The following is an 18,856-nucleotide window of genomic DNA, read 5'->3' on the forward strand; positions in this document are numbered from 1 at the left end:
TCATTTTAAAAGTATTATCCAAGTCCTTGATTTACAAAGAGGATACTGAAACTGAGGTATCAGCAACAGAAATGCTGTAATAATAAAGTCAGTATCCCTACATAATGCTAACTTTGCACATTATCGGTGCCGTGTATTCACCAAGGCAGTCAATCATCCATTCAACAGTTAAGTTGTGAGAAAGCCGTATTTGGCCAGTGTTTAAGTTTCAAAAAAGAATTTTCAGGAATTAATGAGATTTATGGGAAAACCTTTTTATATATTCAAATGGTAAAACTACATATACTAAGAGAAAATATACATTTGTGTTCGCACATGTACATCCTTCATTTATCAACTGACATAACTTCATGATATGTGTATGTTCCTAAGTTGTCAGAGAGCCTTGGTAAAGGATCAAATTACCTTCCTCTTATCCCATTATTAGTAAAATAGCAAAAATAGCTCATGACCTACCTTTGCGAAATTTTTTGTGAGAATTAACAACCACAGCAGTCTTTGAAGATATAAAGAGCAGCCACACTGGGGAAAAAACTATTAAAAACAACCTTCCCGTAATGCAGTACGGTGCTAGATGGGACCAGTGTAAATGAGCTTCCTGAAAGCAATGCTTCATATTGTTACCTTTGATGTTCTTCCCTGGGGCTCCAAGAGGGCACGAAGGGAAGCTAAAGCCGCGGTCCTCTGCCTTGCTCTTGGTACATTATTTTATATAGACTCATGGTAAATTATCCATTCCTTTTTCCCAGGAGAGAGTAAGTAATATTGGATTATAATTGAACACTGGCAGTAGGGACAAGGCTTTGTTTTCAATGCTACTGATACAGAATGAATAGAGTTATGTTAGGAGATCTGGTAACTGAACTCCAAATTACACAAGCAACACTGTCCGGGAACTACAAATATGGCACTCATCATAAAGATCTCCAATGTGTGCCTTTTCTGATAAAAAGGTCCTCTCATTAGGAAAGGATTGGGTCCGAATGCTTAACAAAATTCGTAAGTTCATGTGAGCTGTGCCTGAATGGTGGCCAGACAAGAGTTTAAAAAATACGGGCATTATTTTCTCCCTCACTCTGGTAGAAACTGGGGGTGGGGAAAAAAGGCAGAACTTCTGCCCTGAGGGTGTCATTAAATGAGAAAGAACCATAGAAAATATACCTCATTACCCCAAGAGCAAACCACCAGTAATAAATTCAATGCTAATATCTAAATTAACAAACGCATTTGCAAGCTCATTAATTGAACAAGATGTCCAGGAGCCTTACTGAGGCTGTGAGTCAGGGATCTGATAACCAAATTCTGTTGCAACCATATGTTTCTAGAGTAGCACTTCAAAATCCTGATTGATATGGGCGACTGACATCACAACATGTAATATCAAGAAAATCACAGACACTTCATTTTAGCCTCAAAGTGTCAAACAACATCCAGGATCTATAAGAAAAGCCAACAGGTAAAACTCTCTCGTTGAGTGCATCTTCTTCCATCTTGTGTTCTAGTGTATTGATAGAACTACCAACAGCATTGAAAATGCCTAATCCCCTGGATAATGGACAGTGACATCTGGTAACCCAAAGTGCAGAGGTTGGACCCTACACAGCAGCTACTCAATGATGTTTGCCGGTCATGATGGTGACAGGAACAAAGATCTGGCTGGAGAGCGCTTACCGTTGCAGCCAGCCACATGATTTCTACATTCTTTCTTTTTTTGGCTTGGATATTTTGATGGAGATTTTCTAGTAATCCTTTTAAATCATTTTGTTCTTGAAAATGTGAAATGTCTGGGGAAAAACAGGAGAAAGAAAGGGAGATCATGTTAGTGTTAAGCTGCCTATGGAGATTTGCTCAATATATGTATAAATAGAATTTCCATAACAACAACTAACATTTGGAGCTGAGAGTATCTGAGGATAATCATATTTATTAATCTAAGGATAATCATAGTTATTAATCTCTCTAGCTTTATTCTTTACTTAGAAATATGCCTCAGTCTTCTCCAATACCTATTCTGTGCTATTGTGGTAATGTCAGTTTTCATATACTATTATTTTACTAACAAGGGAAACATTCTTGATGATGGCTGCTCCCTCCCTTCCACCAAAGCATGACATAGATGAGACATGAGATGTAATTTTATATCTTACTATAACCACTTTCTGTTACTAAGTAGCTAGTCTGAATCAAGAGGCTATGTTAAACTGAACGCCTCAGGAGTGGGAGAAATCTGAAGGTTCAGACAAAACACAGGAAGCCAGTTTCTACGGCAAGAATCCTTAAACTTAGCACCATGGGCATTTTGGCTCGGATAACGCTTTGTCGCGGGGAATGGAACTATATTCTGCATTGTAGGATATTAAGCAGCATCAGGGACCTCTACCATTTAGAAACCAGTAGTACCCTTCGTGTGGCAATCAAAAATGTCTCCAGACATTGCCAGATGTTCCTTGAGGGCAAAATCTATCCTGGTTGGGAACAAATGCTAGTAAGGAGCACAGGTACAACATGGAAAGAGGGAAAACATGAGAGGTGATAGTTAATTATATGGGATAATTAGATAGGGAGCAGGAAATGACTGATTGCTCAGATCTCTACATACTAATGACTAAAGCACAGGTAATAAATGGCACACATTTTCTATTAAAACCTAAGGCAATGCACATTATGACTCAAATGTCCCTGACACTTGGTGAGATGGGGTCGAGACCAGAATATAGAGATGGAAACAAAAAGCCTTTCTAAGAGAGTTGTTGTATTAATGCTGTACAGTATGAAAATGTGCTCTAATGTCGAATCCACAACCTGAAGGGTGAAGAATTCCTAAGAGTTTTAATTGAGGCTGAACACAGGAGAAAATCCATAAGAATTATATGGACTGTATGTAGGCTCTCCAGTAAGAGTGAAGCAAAATTGATATATTCCTGAATCAGATCTCTCTCTCTCTCACAAATACACACACACACTCACACACAAACTCACACACATACAAACTCACATACACACACACACACACAAACACAGATAAGCTATAATCATAGTGTGACTTTGTACTTTCCAAAACTGCACCAGATGTTTCACTTTATTAAAATAATACATCTGGGTAGTTCTTGACTTTAGCTCCAGAGAGTGAGGAAGTATCCTAATAAACTATACTAGCAATTTATATCTGCCAAAGAGTGAAAGTGGTTGGTAAAATAAAAATATCCATTGAGAACAGTTATATATCATCTTGAATTTCATGACCACAGAACAGGGGAAGGTCAGGTACAATCAAGATGTAGCCCTATGTTAGGGCAAGGAGGGTAAAAATATTCATATAAAATACATGCATGATTCCACTGTATTAGTTTCTAAATGGAAAAAACCATCAGAGGTCAAACCTTTGCTATGTAACTATAGATGATTCTCTAAGAAAGACAAGGTTTGACTAAAAATATCACATTGCTAGATAGGAGACTCTCTGATATACAGAAATTTTAAGAAGACAGAGCCCAAAGATAAAGGGAAGAAGGCATAAGGGAATGCCTTGAAGAGAGTTACAATACCAGCTCAAGACTCCACAGCTGATCAAAGAAAGTAAGGACAATAATGCCACTTTTTAATTCATACTTACAGCATAAAAGGAACAAAAAGTCTGGTCTACCATCACTGCCTTTAATAAATTAAAATTATAAGCAGCCATTTAAAATTATGTGGGTATACCATTAACAGGGAAAGTGTCCTTGACATTGTTGAAAGGAAAAATTGGTCAGAACAATGAATGAATGATTTGTATAACATTGTATATGGGGGGGGGGGGTATGTGTGTGCATGCACGTGTGTGTGTGTGTGTGTGTGTGTGTGTGTGTGCTTACGTCTCTCTACACAGGCATGAAGGCAGAGAGAGCCATCAGTCATTGTTATGCTGTAGGATTTGGAGTGATTTTTCAACTGCCTTTTCATGTCATTTGAGACATTTAAAATAAATGTGTGCTGTTTTTAAAGAATAAACTTATTTTGAGAAAAAGGGAGAACACAGTATATGCATAAGAAAAGGAAAGAACCCAAATTCTTAGAATACAAAGAGCTGACCTCAAAGTCTTCACAATTCAGTAGGGGAAGATAGATTTTTAAACCATCATTAACTATAGTAAAGTATATTGTGGGCTATGGCATTAAGTCAGTAAAAATAATAGAGACCCAAGGGAAGGAGTGTGCAATTCCATAAAGAATAGTTGGGTATGGAAGGGTTTCTAGCAAAGATAATGCTTCGTGGCTACGAAAGCATTTGAGGCCCAGGGAAAAATGTCAGCAAATGCATGGAGACATGAAGTACTACTGTCAAAGCAGGGAGCCCATAGCTCACTATATCCTCGCAGGCCCTGCTCCCAGAGGCAGGAATTATGAAGGGCCTTTTCTACTCTGCTGGGAAATCTGGGCTTCATCCTAAAAAAAAAATGGGAGCAACTAGGGAATTTTAAATAAGGACATAACCATATCTGAGAGGTCCCTGAGATCCTTTCTGAAATCACCTGGTATAAATGGCTTTCGAATGTTTTGGAAAGGAATACAGAATAAGAATTTTACCCACAGCATTATGTATAAACACACAAACACACACCCCCTCTGTAACAAGAGTTTTATGAAATAATATTTACCCTAATCGCATACACTGTTCCCCGAATATATTCTGTTCTATTCCATGTGATGATGATGATGATTTTTATTATTATTGTCCTAACCCTCAAAATTGATGTAACAACCTGGAGTCAACATAAAACATTTGCCAATTACTGAGTTAGAGCAACCCCATGTCCAAGATGCTTTGGTGACTTTCCCAAGGTCCATAGTCAGGGGAAGTAAAAAAAGCCAGTCTCCCAATTCCTACACCAGCAATTTCCCCCAAATCTGCGCTAGTGTCTTCACAATTAGCTGGTGGCACTAGAAGGCAGTTCCAGTATTAACCCAATGAACTGGCTTCTTCAGAATTCTGAGAATCCTGAATAAAGTAGAATGATTTTCCAAAATAATTTAGCTTCATCTTTGACATGAAGATGTTTTAATCAGTCATTTAAAACAGACTATAAGATCCGAAACAGAAGTCAAATAAATGGTCATTTTTGGCCTATTTCTACCCCATAAAGATAGCGCTTTAGGATGGACAGACATGATATCCCATAGAAATTTCACCCCTTCTTCCCAGCTCATGCTTTTGAGAAGGAGATTATTTTGATGTTCTTAAAATTTTCAGGCCACTATTTCTATTTCTGTAATGGTAAAACTTGCTTTTATTCAGAGCACATCTCCACCAATTCAATACTTCGGTTGCTGACAAAAATCCTACAGGTCACAGAAATCTGGTCTTGTTCTGGACTAGTAATGACTAGTTTGTAGATTAGTGAGATTTCAAGATACAATGACAGATCCTGATAAATCCACTGAGAATCCTGGTAAACGGGGAATATGGATTGGTTTTTAGACTTAGAATGTATCTCTTCAAATGTAAATATAGCCAACAAGTCTTGTTTTTGCTACTCACTCTTGCATTACTTGCACAGAATTCAGAGAGGGTAACTGAATCTCCATACTCATTTCAGTACGAGTATTCTTTTTGCAAATGGGGTTCAAAAAAGTAATCAGGTGAAAGGTACAAGAATGTTCATTGCATTATTGTTTATAATATTAAACAACAGCAAAAAACCCATCTAAGTATTCATAAAGAGAATAGATAAACTGATATATAATTATGAAATATATAACGGAGAAAATCAATAAACATGCTATATTATATATAAATATATATGGGCACAAATATAGAACAAAAACTATGCTGAGCAAAACAGTAAAAATTTTAGGACTCATGCAAAATAACAGTAATAATATAAAGTTAAATATGCAAAACTATCATATTTTTTATGGCTAATACATGTCGGGTAAAAATGTGTATGATAATGTAAAACACCAAATTCAGGATATTGATTTTCTCAGAGAAGGATAAGTAAGGGATTGGAACTGAAAGGTGTGCAAAGGAGGCTTTCATTCTATCTGCATTTTTCCTTACAAAATTTCTAGGCTAAACAATACATTCCCTAGTGTTTATTATCTTACGATCTGTTCTTTTTTTGTTTGAAACTTTTATAATTTTTTTTTGAAGGAAGCACAGAGCCAAGATTCCCGGAAAGTAATTTCCAATGCCAACTCTGTCCCTGCTTTGACATGTGGTCTTAGGTGAGTTGCTTAACCCTCTGTCCCTTTTTCTCAACTGAAAAATGAGGACAATAACCCTGCCACGCTTCATCGACTTGAAGTGGAAAACAATTAATAAAAGTCTTGGCAGCAGTGCTTACATTGTTAAATTCTGTGTCAACTGTGGAAAACAGAGGAAGACATTCGTAGCTCTCAGGAAAGCATTCCGTCTCAGATAGGAAGCTTACTTTCTCAGGCAAAAGTCAGAATTTATCCAAAGTAAGGTGCATACAAAGATCAGAATCACCAACCTTCACAAACCCTGTGACTGGTTTCTTATCACTCCCCAATGGCACAGAATAGCCAAATTCAGTCAGTTTTTATACCAAATTTCTCCTTGTTCTGTCAAATGGGGTTTCTTTAATATGACATTGACCTGAATCAAAGGTGGGGTGCTGACAAGTGAATAGGAATAGGACTGTCAACCCTTAGCCAATTGATCGGCGATGCTAATGAGGTCAAGGCAATAGCTTCATCACCTCACTGTCATATGACTTCATGTTGCCAGAGTGTGTGCCAAGATAATACTGAAATTAAAGCTGAATTCCCAGCACCTATTTCACCCATTTCCCACTTCATAGCGGGCACAAAATTTACATGAGATCAATCATACCCTCACTCTGAAGTCAACTAATGTAATCCCATCCCCCCTTGAAGTCAGGGCTATTTCAGGGATGGACATCTGAAACTAAGCTGATCAGAACTTGACTGTGACCTGGGCAATTATTTTAGGGTTATGAAAGTGACCTGTCCTGCCCCAGCTGAGTGAAACTCAATACTCAAACGTAGAAGAGGGAAGAAAAGTCCTCTTTATCTCTTTCGTTGATCAGGCAATTGAGCATGGGGATAATTGCTCATGCCGGCCATCCTTTAGTCACGGGATGACCAGATGTAGGATGAAGTCAACACTAAGAGTGGCTGAATGAGGAAGTAGGGCTGGAAAGTGTCTTTTCACTACTGCTAAGCCAGTGAAACAACCTTCCCTTGAAGGGTCATCTGTCTTACCATTGGAATTTTCAATTTTGTTAATAAAATTTCTTGTTCAAGTCAGTTTGAGTCAGGGTTTCTGTCACTTGCAATAAAAAAACATGCTATGGTAAAACCCATGGTTATATAGGCATTTTTAACATTGGCCAGCCATCTTGCAAATGTGTATTGTTGCTTTAGAGGCGAGAAAAAGACAAATAAGAATGTCTCTGGAAGGCAGCGCATCAATCACTTCTACAGTGATGGTTTTAAGACATGGCTCCACAATCTTTGACATCCCTCTATGGGAGAGATGGAGCCTATGTGCTTTCCCCTGGAATGTGGGTGGGCTTGTGACTGTCTGGATTTACAGAGTGTGGCAGAAGTGATGTTATGTTACTTTTGAGGTCAGGTCATAAATGACTGTAGCTCTTATCTGATTCTCTTGGAACTCTGCTGTCTGTATTTCCTTTTTTGAGATGTTCCCTATAAGAACGCAGGCTCTATGCTGGGAGAAGCCCAACCACATGGAGGCTCCCGTTTAGGTACTCCACTCAGTGGTTTCAGCCAAGTCCAGCCGTTGACTCAGCATGGCCCAGGTGCCAGAACATGAGCATTGAAGCTTGCCGAGGACTCCAGTTCCTAGACATTTAAGTGACTCCCTCCCCCTTCCCACCAATGTTCTTTCCAGTGGAGGTCCCAGGTATCATGGAGTGGATATAAACCATCCCTATATGTTCTGTCTGAAAACCTAACTCACAGAATCTGTGAGCACAAATAAGATGATTCTGATTTTATGTCAGTAAATTTGGGATAATTTGTTACATAGTAATAAATAATCAGAACTATAAAAAAAGAAAGAAAAAGAAACAAACAAACAAATAAACAAACAAACAACTTAGAAGAGCCTGTACGTCTAAGTATGAAAAGTGAACATATAAAGAACAATACTTTCACAGTCCACCTTGGACTATATTCTGTGATATCAAATCTCTATAATTAATTCTGAAATAATTATAGTTAAATGTAGTAGCAAGCAAACAAATGCAATTAGGTGAAAGCCATTGAGATGTCTTAAAATTGGAAATTTTGTTCTTTCAGATACTGTAAAATCTTGAAAAATATGGAAAAAAGCCCCAGTGAAACTGGTTTTATTTAAATTGTATTTCTAACTTAACAATTTATGAAAAAGGCAATATAAGAAATCAAATATCAAACTCCCCACCTGAACAGAGCTGAATAATATTTTTGACCTATACACTTTCATTGTTTCCTTTTAAATGAATTTCAAGCTTGCATCACCCATAGCAAATGAAAAGACAAACTTTAAAAGTAATTGTTAAAACATATTAAAAGCAATGTGTTAAAAATTCTTTAGGAATTTCCTTACTCACTATTTTATACTGAAGGCCATGGGACTTGCTGTGCGGGGAGGAGAGTAGAAATATAACATATTAATATTGTTTCCTACTTCCTTTTTTTAAAGAAAACAGTCATGATTGATTTCTGAATCTCCAAACCGTTTCAAATCATATCGAAGAGTTTGGGGATGGTGTGTAGGTAGATGGCTCTCAAAAACCTCCATACCTCAGGTACCTGAGATAGTTTTAGACACAGAGAGTAGAAAATGTGTATATGAAAAGGGGCTTGACACAGTTTCCCCAGCTCAGTCTTTTTTTTTTTTTTTTTTTTGAAGAGAAAGAGAGTGTGTGTGTGGGGGGGGGGGGGTAGAGAGAGAATCTTGAGCATACTCCGAGCTCAGTGTGGAGCTTGACATGGGGCTTGATCTTATGACCCTGAGATCATGACCTGAGCTGAAATCAAGAGTCGGAAGCTTAACTGATTGAACTACCCCAGTGCAGCCACCCTCCCCCCACCCCCAGCTCACTGTTCTTGTGAGCCCAGTTGCACTGGTTGGAATACTCTGCCTGCGCTCAAGTAAGCAGCCTAGGTTCTTAGCACTGAAGGCAGGTGAATGGCCGCCTTTTCTCTTTCCCCAGGTAACTTCCAAGTCCCTGTATTTTACTCTGACAAGAACAATAGCAAGAAAAGTCATTGACAGCACACATTACACACAAAAAGTCTGAAAACCAAAGCAAGAACAGATTTCTCAAAGCTTAGGACAGAAAGGGAAGCAGCTTTTGAGGTAATTCCAGTGCCCCACCTCCCTGAGCCAGGCTGCCAGTGAAATATGCCAAGGCCAAATGGCAGCACAGAGACACAGGTGTGTAACAAGGCCATCTCCAAAAAAGAATAATTCAGCACTTTCATGCTCCCCCACTTTCTGATAACATGGAAGGAACTGACTCCCAAATTGCCAGAATGATAGCTAAAACAAAGCAGAGAGACAGTTGAGAAGACAGGGCTTCTTCCCAATAGCCAAGGTCTCGGCATGACTCCTTTAGGCTCCTGGAGGCAAATAAGATTGAGATCTTGAATATTTCATATTGTATAGAATAAAATAAAGAACTCTTGAGGCATTAAGAAAGGTATAGATGAGGTAAAGTAGAGGAAGAAGATTACAGAAATAAAGCTGTTTCAGGAGGCTCCAAAATGAAAAGGAAAGAGGTAATAAGAATACAAGCTCTACATTTTATTCCATTCATATACCTCTTTTTTTTTTTTTTTTTTTTTTTTTACTTGAAGTGAGCTCTAGTTTTATAACTTGGGATTCTCATATATTTATTGATAGCAACAAAATATATTAATCTACCCATGTTGCAAGACTTCTCTTTTCTGACCCACCTGATACAGATAATTTTATCTTTGAGTCTTGAGTTTCACTCCCTACCTGACTTCAAAGATGAGTTCTACTTTATCTGGAGTTTTGTTTTGCAGAAGTGGAAGCATGAATAAATAAAGGTGGGAGAAAAGGTAAACCAGAATGAAACAAAAGACCTTGCACTTATGGTTGAGAAAAGTAGAACAGTAAGTAGTGAATGTCTGAGAGAGTGGTATGCTCGAGTGAATTAGAGAGTTGGAAAAAAGGATTTAAAAAGTAAAATCACAAGTTGCTAGTTGTCTCCTCTTTGATATTTAATTAAAAGTTGGAACAGATTTTTATTTAATTTCTAGGCTCTTTATGGGCTGTAACTGGAGTCATAGGATTAATTTAAGTGATATTTCCAAAAGGGAAGGTGAGCCCTAAGATTTTTAATATCTACCTTACTCCTCACTGTGGGGCCAATGAACTCATCCTAATGGTGATGATTTCAGGATTTCATCCCTATCAGAGTATTTCACAAAGAAATCTATGCTTTTTAAAAAGATTATCAGGGGCGCCTCTTAAGCGTCTGCCTTCGGCTCAGGGCATGATCCTGGAGTCCTGGGATCGAGCCCTGCTCCTCCGCTGGGAGCCTGCTTCTTCCTCTCCCACTCCCCCTGCCTGTGTTCCCTCTCTCGCTGGCTGTCTCTCTCTCCGTCAAATAAATAAATGAAATCTTAAAAAAAATAAATTAAATAAATAAATAAGAATAAAAAGATTATCAGATAAGCAGTGATTATATGAAAACAATTCATTAAAGTTAGTATAGATAGCTATCTGAAGGAATACAGATGAGATAGAAGAAAAGAGTATATTGAATGGACAAAAGAGGCAGGTTGGTTCAAACTATAGGAAGAGCTTTACAATCAATTTTAACTGGATCAATGAGTTGACTTGTTTGTACACAGGAGAAATGCAAGTCTCTTGAGAAACTCAAAGTGCACACTGTCATGATCTTATCCATCACTCTAACATTTGTAAGTGCAATGTGACATCTTCTCAGTACAGAAACTGACATTGGAAAAATTAACTTCCCTTCTCTGGTGAGATAATGGTAGAATGTACTTTGAAGTACTGGCATATACATATTAATTATTCTCATTTAGTCGATAATGAAATGGAGACATTCAAAACATCAAGTGATTCACTTAAGTGAGTTTTCAGTTGAATTCATATCTTTTGATTTCATGCCATTTTATGCAGACTTACTAGGCTGGTTCACTGGGAGTCTAGCCAATCTTCGTTCAATGAGCAGTAGAATCTATCATGTAAGACCTAGTCTACTTAGTCTACAGACAGGAGAGGCCCTGTGAGAAGGAAAGAATGCACAAAAATGTAAAGGTGACTAAAAAAATAATCTTGGACTTTTCTTACACAAATTAGAATACGATATAAGGCTAACCAAAAAAAAATTGATGTGAGGAACCTGGAGTAACACAGAAGATGCTGAAATCAATGCTGAGGGAGGTGGCCACTTGCAGGGGCACATGTGAGTATGTGTGTCCATCTCTGTTATTTGTGGTATTGTTCGTATTTGTCGCTTCAATCTAGTGTACAAGTTATTGGACACTAGGAGTCTATGTCTGTGGTTTTACCTGCGCATAAAGAATTAAAACGGAATACTGTTTTGCATCCCTTTTCTTTCCAAAAAGTCACAGGAGTGCTTCTAGACATATATCAGGAAAAAAAATTCTCTTAATCTTTATAAACATCAGAGAGCATTAAAAACTTGAAGAGGTAAGTACATCAGAGTTTCTTCTGGAATGAGTTGAAAATAAATTTGTAATTATGAGCATGTATAAATTATAAACAGAAAATAAAGGTGCTGCTGGAAATATTCAAATGTTTTAAAATCTGCAGTTTTAAATTAAGAAGATCAGAAGCCCTTAGATCTACAGCAATGGGAGAGCAGCAATATAAAAGTGAAAAGAACACTTAAAATATGCAACTTAGCCCCTGTTCTCCCACTCATGAGGATTGTGAACTTAATAAAATCTATCTTGGATCCCAAGCCCCTCATAGCAAATAAGGCTGGACTAAACCAGTATTTCTTAAAATTTGTCCTAAGGAGCACTTATTTGGCAAGATGCTCCTGAGTATTTCATATATACCTACATGAAATATATATATATGAAACATATATATACACACACATATATATAGCAATAAAATGCTATTTCAACAAAATTAAATTGTTTTAGACACTGTAGAAAAGAACTGGCAAATTATGACTTGCAGCATAAACCCAGTCAGTTCTGTGTCTTTGTAAATACAATAAAATTTTATTAAAATTTAGCCATGTACATTAATTCACATTTTGTCTATGGCTTAATTTGCACTACAATGGCAGTGTCTAGTTGAGTAGTTTGAACAGACATCGTTTGACCCTCAAATACTGAATTCTTTACTCTCCGGTCCTTCACATAACAAGTTTGCTGACCAGGCTATAGGCCTTTTCAAAACTTTCAAAGTGATAATGTGAATTCCAAAACCACTTGACTATAAAATCCTTTTATTGCCCAACAATTATTAGCAGAAAGAGTGTCCCTTGGAATAGTCTAGATTATTTACAAGATCCCAATTCTTCTCCGATTCTTTAAAACATTCAACTAAATGACCTCAACTATCTCATTAATTTGTTGATTCAACAAATATTTTTGGAGTATAAACTCTGGGCCAGATAATGTTTTTAGTAGTTGGGGTATAGTCAAAATATAGACCAGGAGACTTGTCTTCATCTAGTTTACATTCTGAGGAGATAGAGCCAAACAAGGTAAATGACCTACTGTATACCAGATGATGGTAGATGTTATGGAGAAGGGGACCAGGGCATAGGAGACTGCAATTTTAAAGAGGGCAGTCAAGAAAGGCCTTACTACGAAAGTGACATTTGGGCCAAGACTTAAAGGAGATGAGTGAAGGATCCATGTAAGGGGAAAGAATTTAAGGCAGAGGATATGGCCAAGGAAAAGTCCTAAGAAACAGCAAGAGGCCAGTGTGGGGCAAAGTGGAGCAAGGGAGGGAGTGAGAGGTAGGAGAGGAGAGTCAAAGGGCAGATTTGTTGCCAGATTACAGGGAGGCTTTAAGACCATTGTAAGAACTTAGGTTTTTGGGGGCACCTGGGTGGCTCAGTCATTAAGCGTCTGCCTTCGGCTCAGGTCATGATCCCAGGGTCCTGGGATCGAGCCCCATGTCGGGCTCCCTGCTCAGCGGGGAGCCTGCTTCTCCCTCTCTCACTCCCCCTGCTTATGTTCCCTCTCTCGCTGCCTCTCTCTCTGTTAAATGAATAAACTCTTTAAAAAAAAAAAAGAAGAACTTAGGTTTTTAGTCTACTAAAAAAATAAGGGCTATTGGAAGAGTTTGAGAAGATACATGATTTTATTTTCATTTTTAAAAGATCACTTTGGCTGCAGTGATAAAAACTCAGTGAGGCTGAGAGAGGAAACAAAGAGACAGTGTGGGCATTATTGCCATAATCTGAAGGTGAGAGTAACAAGGGCTTGCACAGAGCAATAGCAAGACAGGTGGTGGGAACTGGTGGCACATTCTTGGGAAATTGAGCCAGTGAAATTTTCTGATGGACTGAAAGTGCGGTGTGAGAAAAAGAGGAGTCAAGGGTGACTTCAATTTTTTTTTTTTTTTTTTGCCAATGCAACAAAAAAAGCTAGAATTGATTAAAAACTAAGACGGGAATGATTGTAGGAAAGGTAAGTTTTTAAGGGCATATCAGGAACAAAGTCGGGGTGATGAGCAGGATACAGGAGACCTGGGAAGAAAGATGGGCTGGCGATGTAGGTATGGAGGTCGATAATGAATAGATGGTATTTAAAGCAATGAGACTGTTCAACAAGAGCAAAGTAGACATCCATAGACTAAATCCTGGGACACTCCAACATTGGGAGGTCAGAAAGATAATGAGGAATCAGTAATGGAGGTTGAAAGGTAGCAGCCAGATAGTAGAAGCAATCACAGAAAAGTGTGGTGGCCTGGAAGCAAGTGATGAAAGACAGAAAAAAATAACGATGTCAAATCTATTACTAGATCAAGCAGGATGAGGACAGAGAATTGAACATTGGCTCTAACAATATAGAAACCCTGACAAAACCAGTAAAGTTATGTAGACCAAAGGCTGACTGGAGTGGATTTGGACAAAAAAAAAAAAAAAAAAAAAAGAAGGTAGAGAAAAATTGGAGACAGCTAATAATCTTTAAATTCCACTTTTATCTGTTCTTTCTGCAACATTTTCAACCTTAAGGTAGTCTTGCGTTATAAAATAATTTCTCCTATACTGCCAATACTTTTACTCATCTTTAATGTCTATGCAATGCCAAACATATGGGTAATACGTGAAAATTTCCTCAGCCGTCTGAATGTTTCCAAATACACATATGTTCGAAAGAAAATAAGTAAAATATTTGGATGAGTAACTGGATTTTTCATTTGTATATCTGGACATGTACATGGTATCAAAGTTGGATGTCTGCAAAACAGAAATTATTAGTAGTAAATTAGTTGTGCAGTAATTTATGGTTCCTGTTGGAAGAACATTCATGTGTTAACTTAAGAACCTTGTATCTTCTTATATCTTCATGTTTGTTGAAAATGCCAAAAATCTATAATAGTCAGATTATTCCTCGTACTTGAGAAACTTAGACACATTAATTTAGCCTGGCATAATAAATCAGGGTAATTTCACATTGACCAGAACCATGATTACAGCTGAGTTGCTTTATATACACATTTCGCTTAGGTCAATAAATGTTTGTTAAATAACAGTAAATAAAAGATACAACATTCCAATATTCTGGGAATTTCACTTTCTTTTACACTCAAGTATAGAGTATAAATGAAACACAAAACATGAATTTACAGTTTGAGAACTAATCTATAACATTTTACAAGTCTAACCTAGTGGTTTCCAAATCTTAACCACGCAGCAGAATCATCGGGAGGGCTTGATAAAACACAAACTGCTAACCCCACATCCAGATACGGATTGTTTGAAATTCTTCTTGCATGGGAAAAGGTAAGAAGGTGCTGAGTGGCAGACTGTGCTGGTCAACTGCTGATCTGTTCTCATGTCTACCTGTATCTTTTTCCCTTTGGGTCTTTATACACAGGAAAACCTTATTCCCCAGGCTGCTTGCTGCCCACTGACTCACAATTAAGTTTGGACAATGAGCATTAAGAGGGAGATGAAAGGAAGGAGACAAACTGAGGGTTTTAGAGGGGAGGGGGGTAGGAAGATGGGCTAGCCTGGTGAAGGGTATTAAGGAGGGCATGTATTGCATGGAACACTGGGTGTTACACACAAACAATGAATCATGGAACATTACATCAAAAACTAATGATGTACTGTATGGTGACTAACACCATAATTAAAAAAAAAAAAAAAAGGAAGGAGGGAGGAGACAGAATCCCGTTCACTTCTCCCCTGATCTCTTGGCTTCTTATAAGGCCCTCTGTGGCTTCCAAATGGCTCCAGTTCCAGGGAACTGTCCATGGTCCCAGTTTCTACCAGCCAGCCCCCACCCAAGAACCAAGACACAGCTCAGGGGCCCTAGTTTTTGTGCTCTGGTGACACTACATCTGACCTAAGTCCCTCTAACACCTGGGCTAGTAGCAGCTTCCTGCTACTGCCAAATTTGGGGTGGCTACGTGGATCCCTCGTTAATTTCTCCCCCCACTTAAAAAAATATTTTATTCATTTATTTGACAGAGAGAGACAGCCAACGAGAGAGGAAATACAAGCAGGAGGAGTGGGACAGGAAGAAGCAGACTCTGAGCGGAGCAGGGAGCCCCATGCGGGGCTTGATCCCAGAACTCTGAGATCATGACCTGAGCTGGAGGCAGACACTTAAGGACTGAGCCACCCAGGCGCCCCCCTCCCCCCTTTTTTAATGTCAGTCATCAATACTCCACAGCAAATTCCTCAAATGTGTTTTCCTGACTGGGCTAGGACTGATACGGCTACTAAGCATTTGGTATTATTTTTTGTTTTATCGAAGTACAGCCTAGGCTAGCATAACATATCTAATTCAGATACTCTTTACCTGCCCCTGTGTAAAGGTTAATCTCTTCTTGCATTTCCTGACCACATCCTTAAAGTTTATGGACAGTAAAAAGGAAGCAGAGAGAAAGATATATTGGGAGGAGGGAGAAAGGTGATGGGGGAAGGGTCTTAGAGTATTTTTTGTCACTCACAGCTGAACCTTAGTTGACAGAATTAAATAGTATCCTCTGGTGTCACTGTTTTCTAAATGTTGAGAGGCTGTCCTAATGTTCAGAAAGAGTGTATTTACATTATATTAATATCATATATATATTATCATGGATCATTCAGAAGAGATCTAGTATTATTATATGTGGAGGAAAGTTAATACTTAAGAAATTTACTTTATTTTTTTAAAGATTATTTATTTGAGAGACAGAGAGAAAGCAAGCAGGGGAGGGGCAGTGAGACAGAGAGAATCCTGAAGCAGACTCCCAACTGAGCATGAGCCCAAAGCAGGGTTCAGTCCCGGGACCCAGAGATCATGATCTAAGCTGAAATCAAGAGTCGGACGCTTAACCGACTGAGCCACCCAGATATCCCAGAAATTTACTTTAAAACCTGGGGAGTATTTTACCTGTATCAGAAAGTCTCTTTGCCAAATGAAAAAAAAACTCAGATTGTTGGAAGGCATTTAGTGGGGTGTGTGCATGGGTATGACAGTGTGTGTATGTGTTTGTGTGTGTGTGCCACTCCACGTCTGTGCGTGTGTTTGTTAAGGTCTTTTGAGATATCTGCCTTACCTCATTTCCCATTTTATAAGTTCAGGTTATTTCCAAAGCCTGCGGAGGTCTGGCGAGCCAGGCTCGGGGTGGGTGGTAGTCTAAGGATAGAGGGTTCTGAAAATCAGGGGCCAGAAACACCCACCCCTTGTTCTGAGAAACTAAAGGCCGCATGTTTAAACTTGTGGCAGCAGTGAGCCATGTTGCAAGTGTCAATACACATGGGCTCCAATTTTAAGTAAATAAACAGTAAGCGGACTGATAGTCAGATGCACCTTATCTTGCTTATGGAACATCGCCCATCTATGTGGCTCCCATAGCTGATGCTGTCAGGATTGATTACATCACATATTTTCTGGTCTGCAACCAGAGCTCATAATATAATTACTCATTAAAGGAAATACCCATGTAAGTAGCCTTAATTTTCATTAATAAACAGAGCAAACGTGGTGCAATTCTTCTCTCTGATATATGCTCAGTATTCCAAGGACTGATTTATGTGTTGCTTCTCAGCGATTTTATCCGTTTGTAACACAAAGTACCTGTTAGCATGTGTGCCAAGCACTGCTCTCCCACACTCTATGGTAGTGAACCATATGGAAAGTCCAACAGTGTGGTCAGCTAAAGAAATCTGCCAAGACCTAGTCATGATTTCCTCCAGAGCACAGAATGTGTGGCGATTATTGTAGCTAGTTGTCTGTTTCTTAGCAATAGTCTGATGTGCATCCATTTTTAAGTTTTACATAAAGTACAATTATGAATGATACCTTGGTAGCTCTGGGGGGTTTTTTTTTGTTTGTTTGTTTGTTTTGTTTTGTTTTTTTCATTTCTTAGAGAAATAAAATCCAATGATTTTACTCAGGAAGCTATTACCATATACTTGTTCTAGAAAAAATTATAGATTTACTAGAGAGTTCTGTCCTATGTTTGAAAACTCTTGTTGAATTTTCAATGGCTATATGGCAATATTTTAAAAGGCAAAGTATTAGATATGAAAGGTGAGTTGACTCATTTTCTGACTTAACAAAATCTGACTTTAGATATTCAACACTGCATTCATAGTTAAGCTTTTCTTTTTCATCTATTTCTGGGAAATCCTCTCATATGAATGTTTTCTTGTCCTAATGAAGTCCTGTTACTTTTTATATATTTCACATTATCTTGAGTTTTAATATTATAATGTACTTTCTAATTTTATCCTTCACTGAACCAGCTTTGCTCCCTTGGTCTATTTTTTAAATGAGAGGTAAGATAAATAAAAATACTAAAAAATGGAAAATGTTAACTGAAAATATAAGCTCAAAGGACAAAAATATTTTGGTTTAAATAAATCGCACCCTGTGAACTAAATCTTAGCTCAGCAAAGTAAACGTCAGAGGGCTTGACGTTCAGGCACAGCTTCTACAAGTTATAGTTAAAGATGTGTTAAAAACTATGTTAAAAGAATTTGACAGGAGATCAGGGAGAACCATGACTAATCTGATTTTTAAAGTGAATATAGTGCTTATGAACAAACGCTCTTTTCAAGGCATTTTCCTCTGAAGCTACCAAAGGACCAGGAAGACCTGAGAGACAGTGGTGGACCAGCAGGCCTAAACTATACTGTGGCCTCTTTCCAAATCTTAAATACTCAGAACACCAATCTTAAAGAATTATCTATGACCTTGTATTGGATCTCTTCGGGTGTTACAGGGGCTTCAGCCAGGCATGGCAGATTTTTTTCTAGAAGCCAGAATGCTCTTCTTTCCTCTTGAGTAATAATGTTCTATCTCTGTATTATATGGGAGGCATAGTCCTTTACACTCTGTTTGGGGCCCCTCATGGGCTTTCTGGCTAGTCCCAGGGGCCCTATCATTGTGCCCATCTGTAGGACCTGCAGGCTGGGTGCAGAGCAGATCCTTAGCCCCTTGCCACTGTCCTGCAATTTCCACATGTCTTTAAAATTTTCATCTCTCTTGGAAAATGAAACTAAAGAGAAACAAAGGAGAAAAACCCTCGTTTTGACTCTGTTGCTTTCAGCCTATCTTTTCATTCTTGGTGATCACTGCAAACTTTCCTGGGAGGGTGGCTTTCACTCTGGCTGTCTGCTTGTGCAACAGGAGTTCTCTTCTTAAATACCTTTGATGT

At 38.3% G+C, this 18,856-nt stretch overlaps 1 protein-coding gene across 6 annotated transcripts in view; it reads right to left on the minus strand.

Annotated features, from left to right (window-relative positions):
• INPP4B (inositol polyphosphate-4-phosphatase type II B) overlaps window positions 1–18,856 on the minus strand; it is a 738,855-nt gene that overhangs the window by 53,972 nt on the left and 666,027 nt on the right. For all 6 annotated transcript variants that reach the window (XM_057310095.1, XM_026499399.4, XM_057310094.1 and 3 more), the window contains one exon: window positions 1,672–1,784. In XM_057310095.1, coding sequence (XP_057166078.1) covers window positions 1,672–1,784 — 113 coding nt within the window. The remainder of the gene's footprint in view (window positions 1–1,671; window positions 1,785–18,856) is intronic.

Source organism: Ursus arctos, unplaced genomic scaffold, assembly GCF_023065955.2.
Source record: "Ursus arctos isolate Adak ecotype North America unplaced genomic scaffold, UrsArc2.0 scaffold_11, whole genome shotgun sequence".
Taxonomy (NCBI): Eukaryota; Metazoa; Chordata; class Mammalia; order Carnivora; family Ursidae; genus Ursus; species Ursus arctos.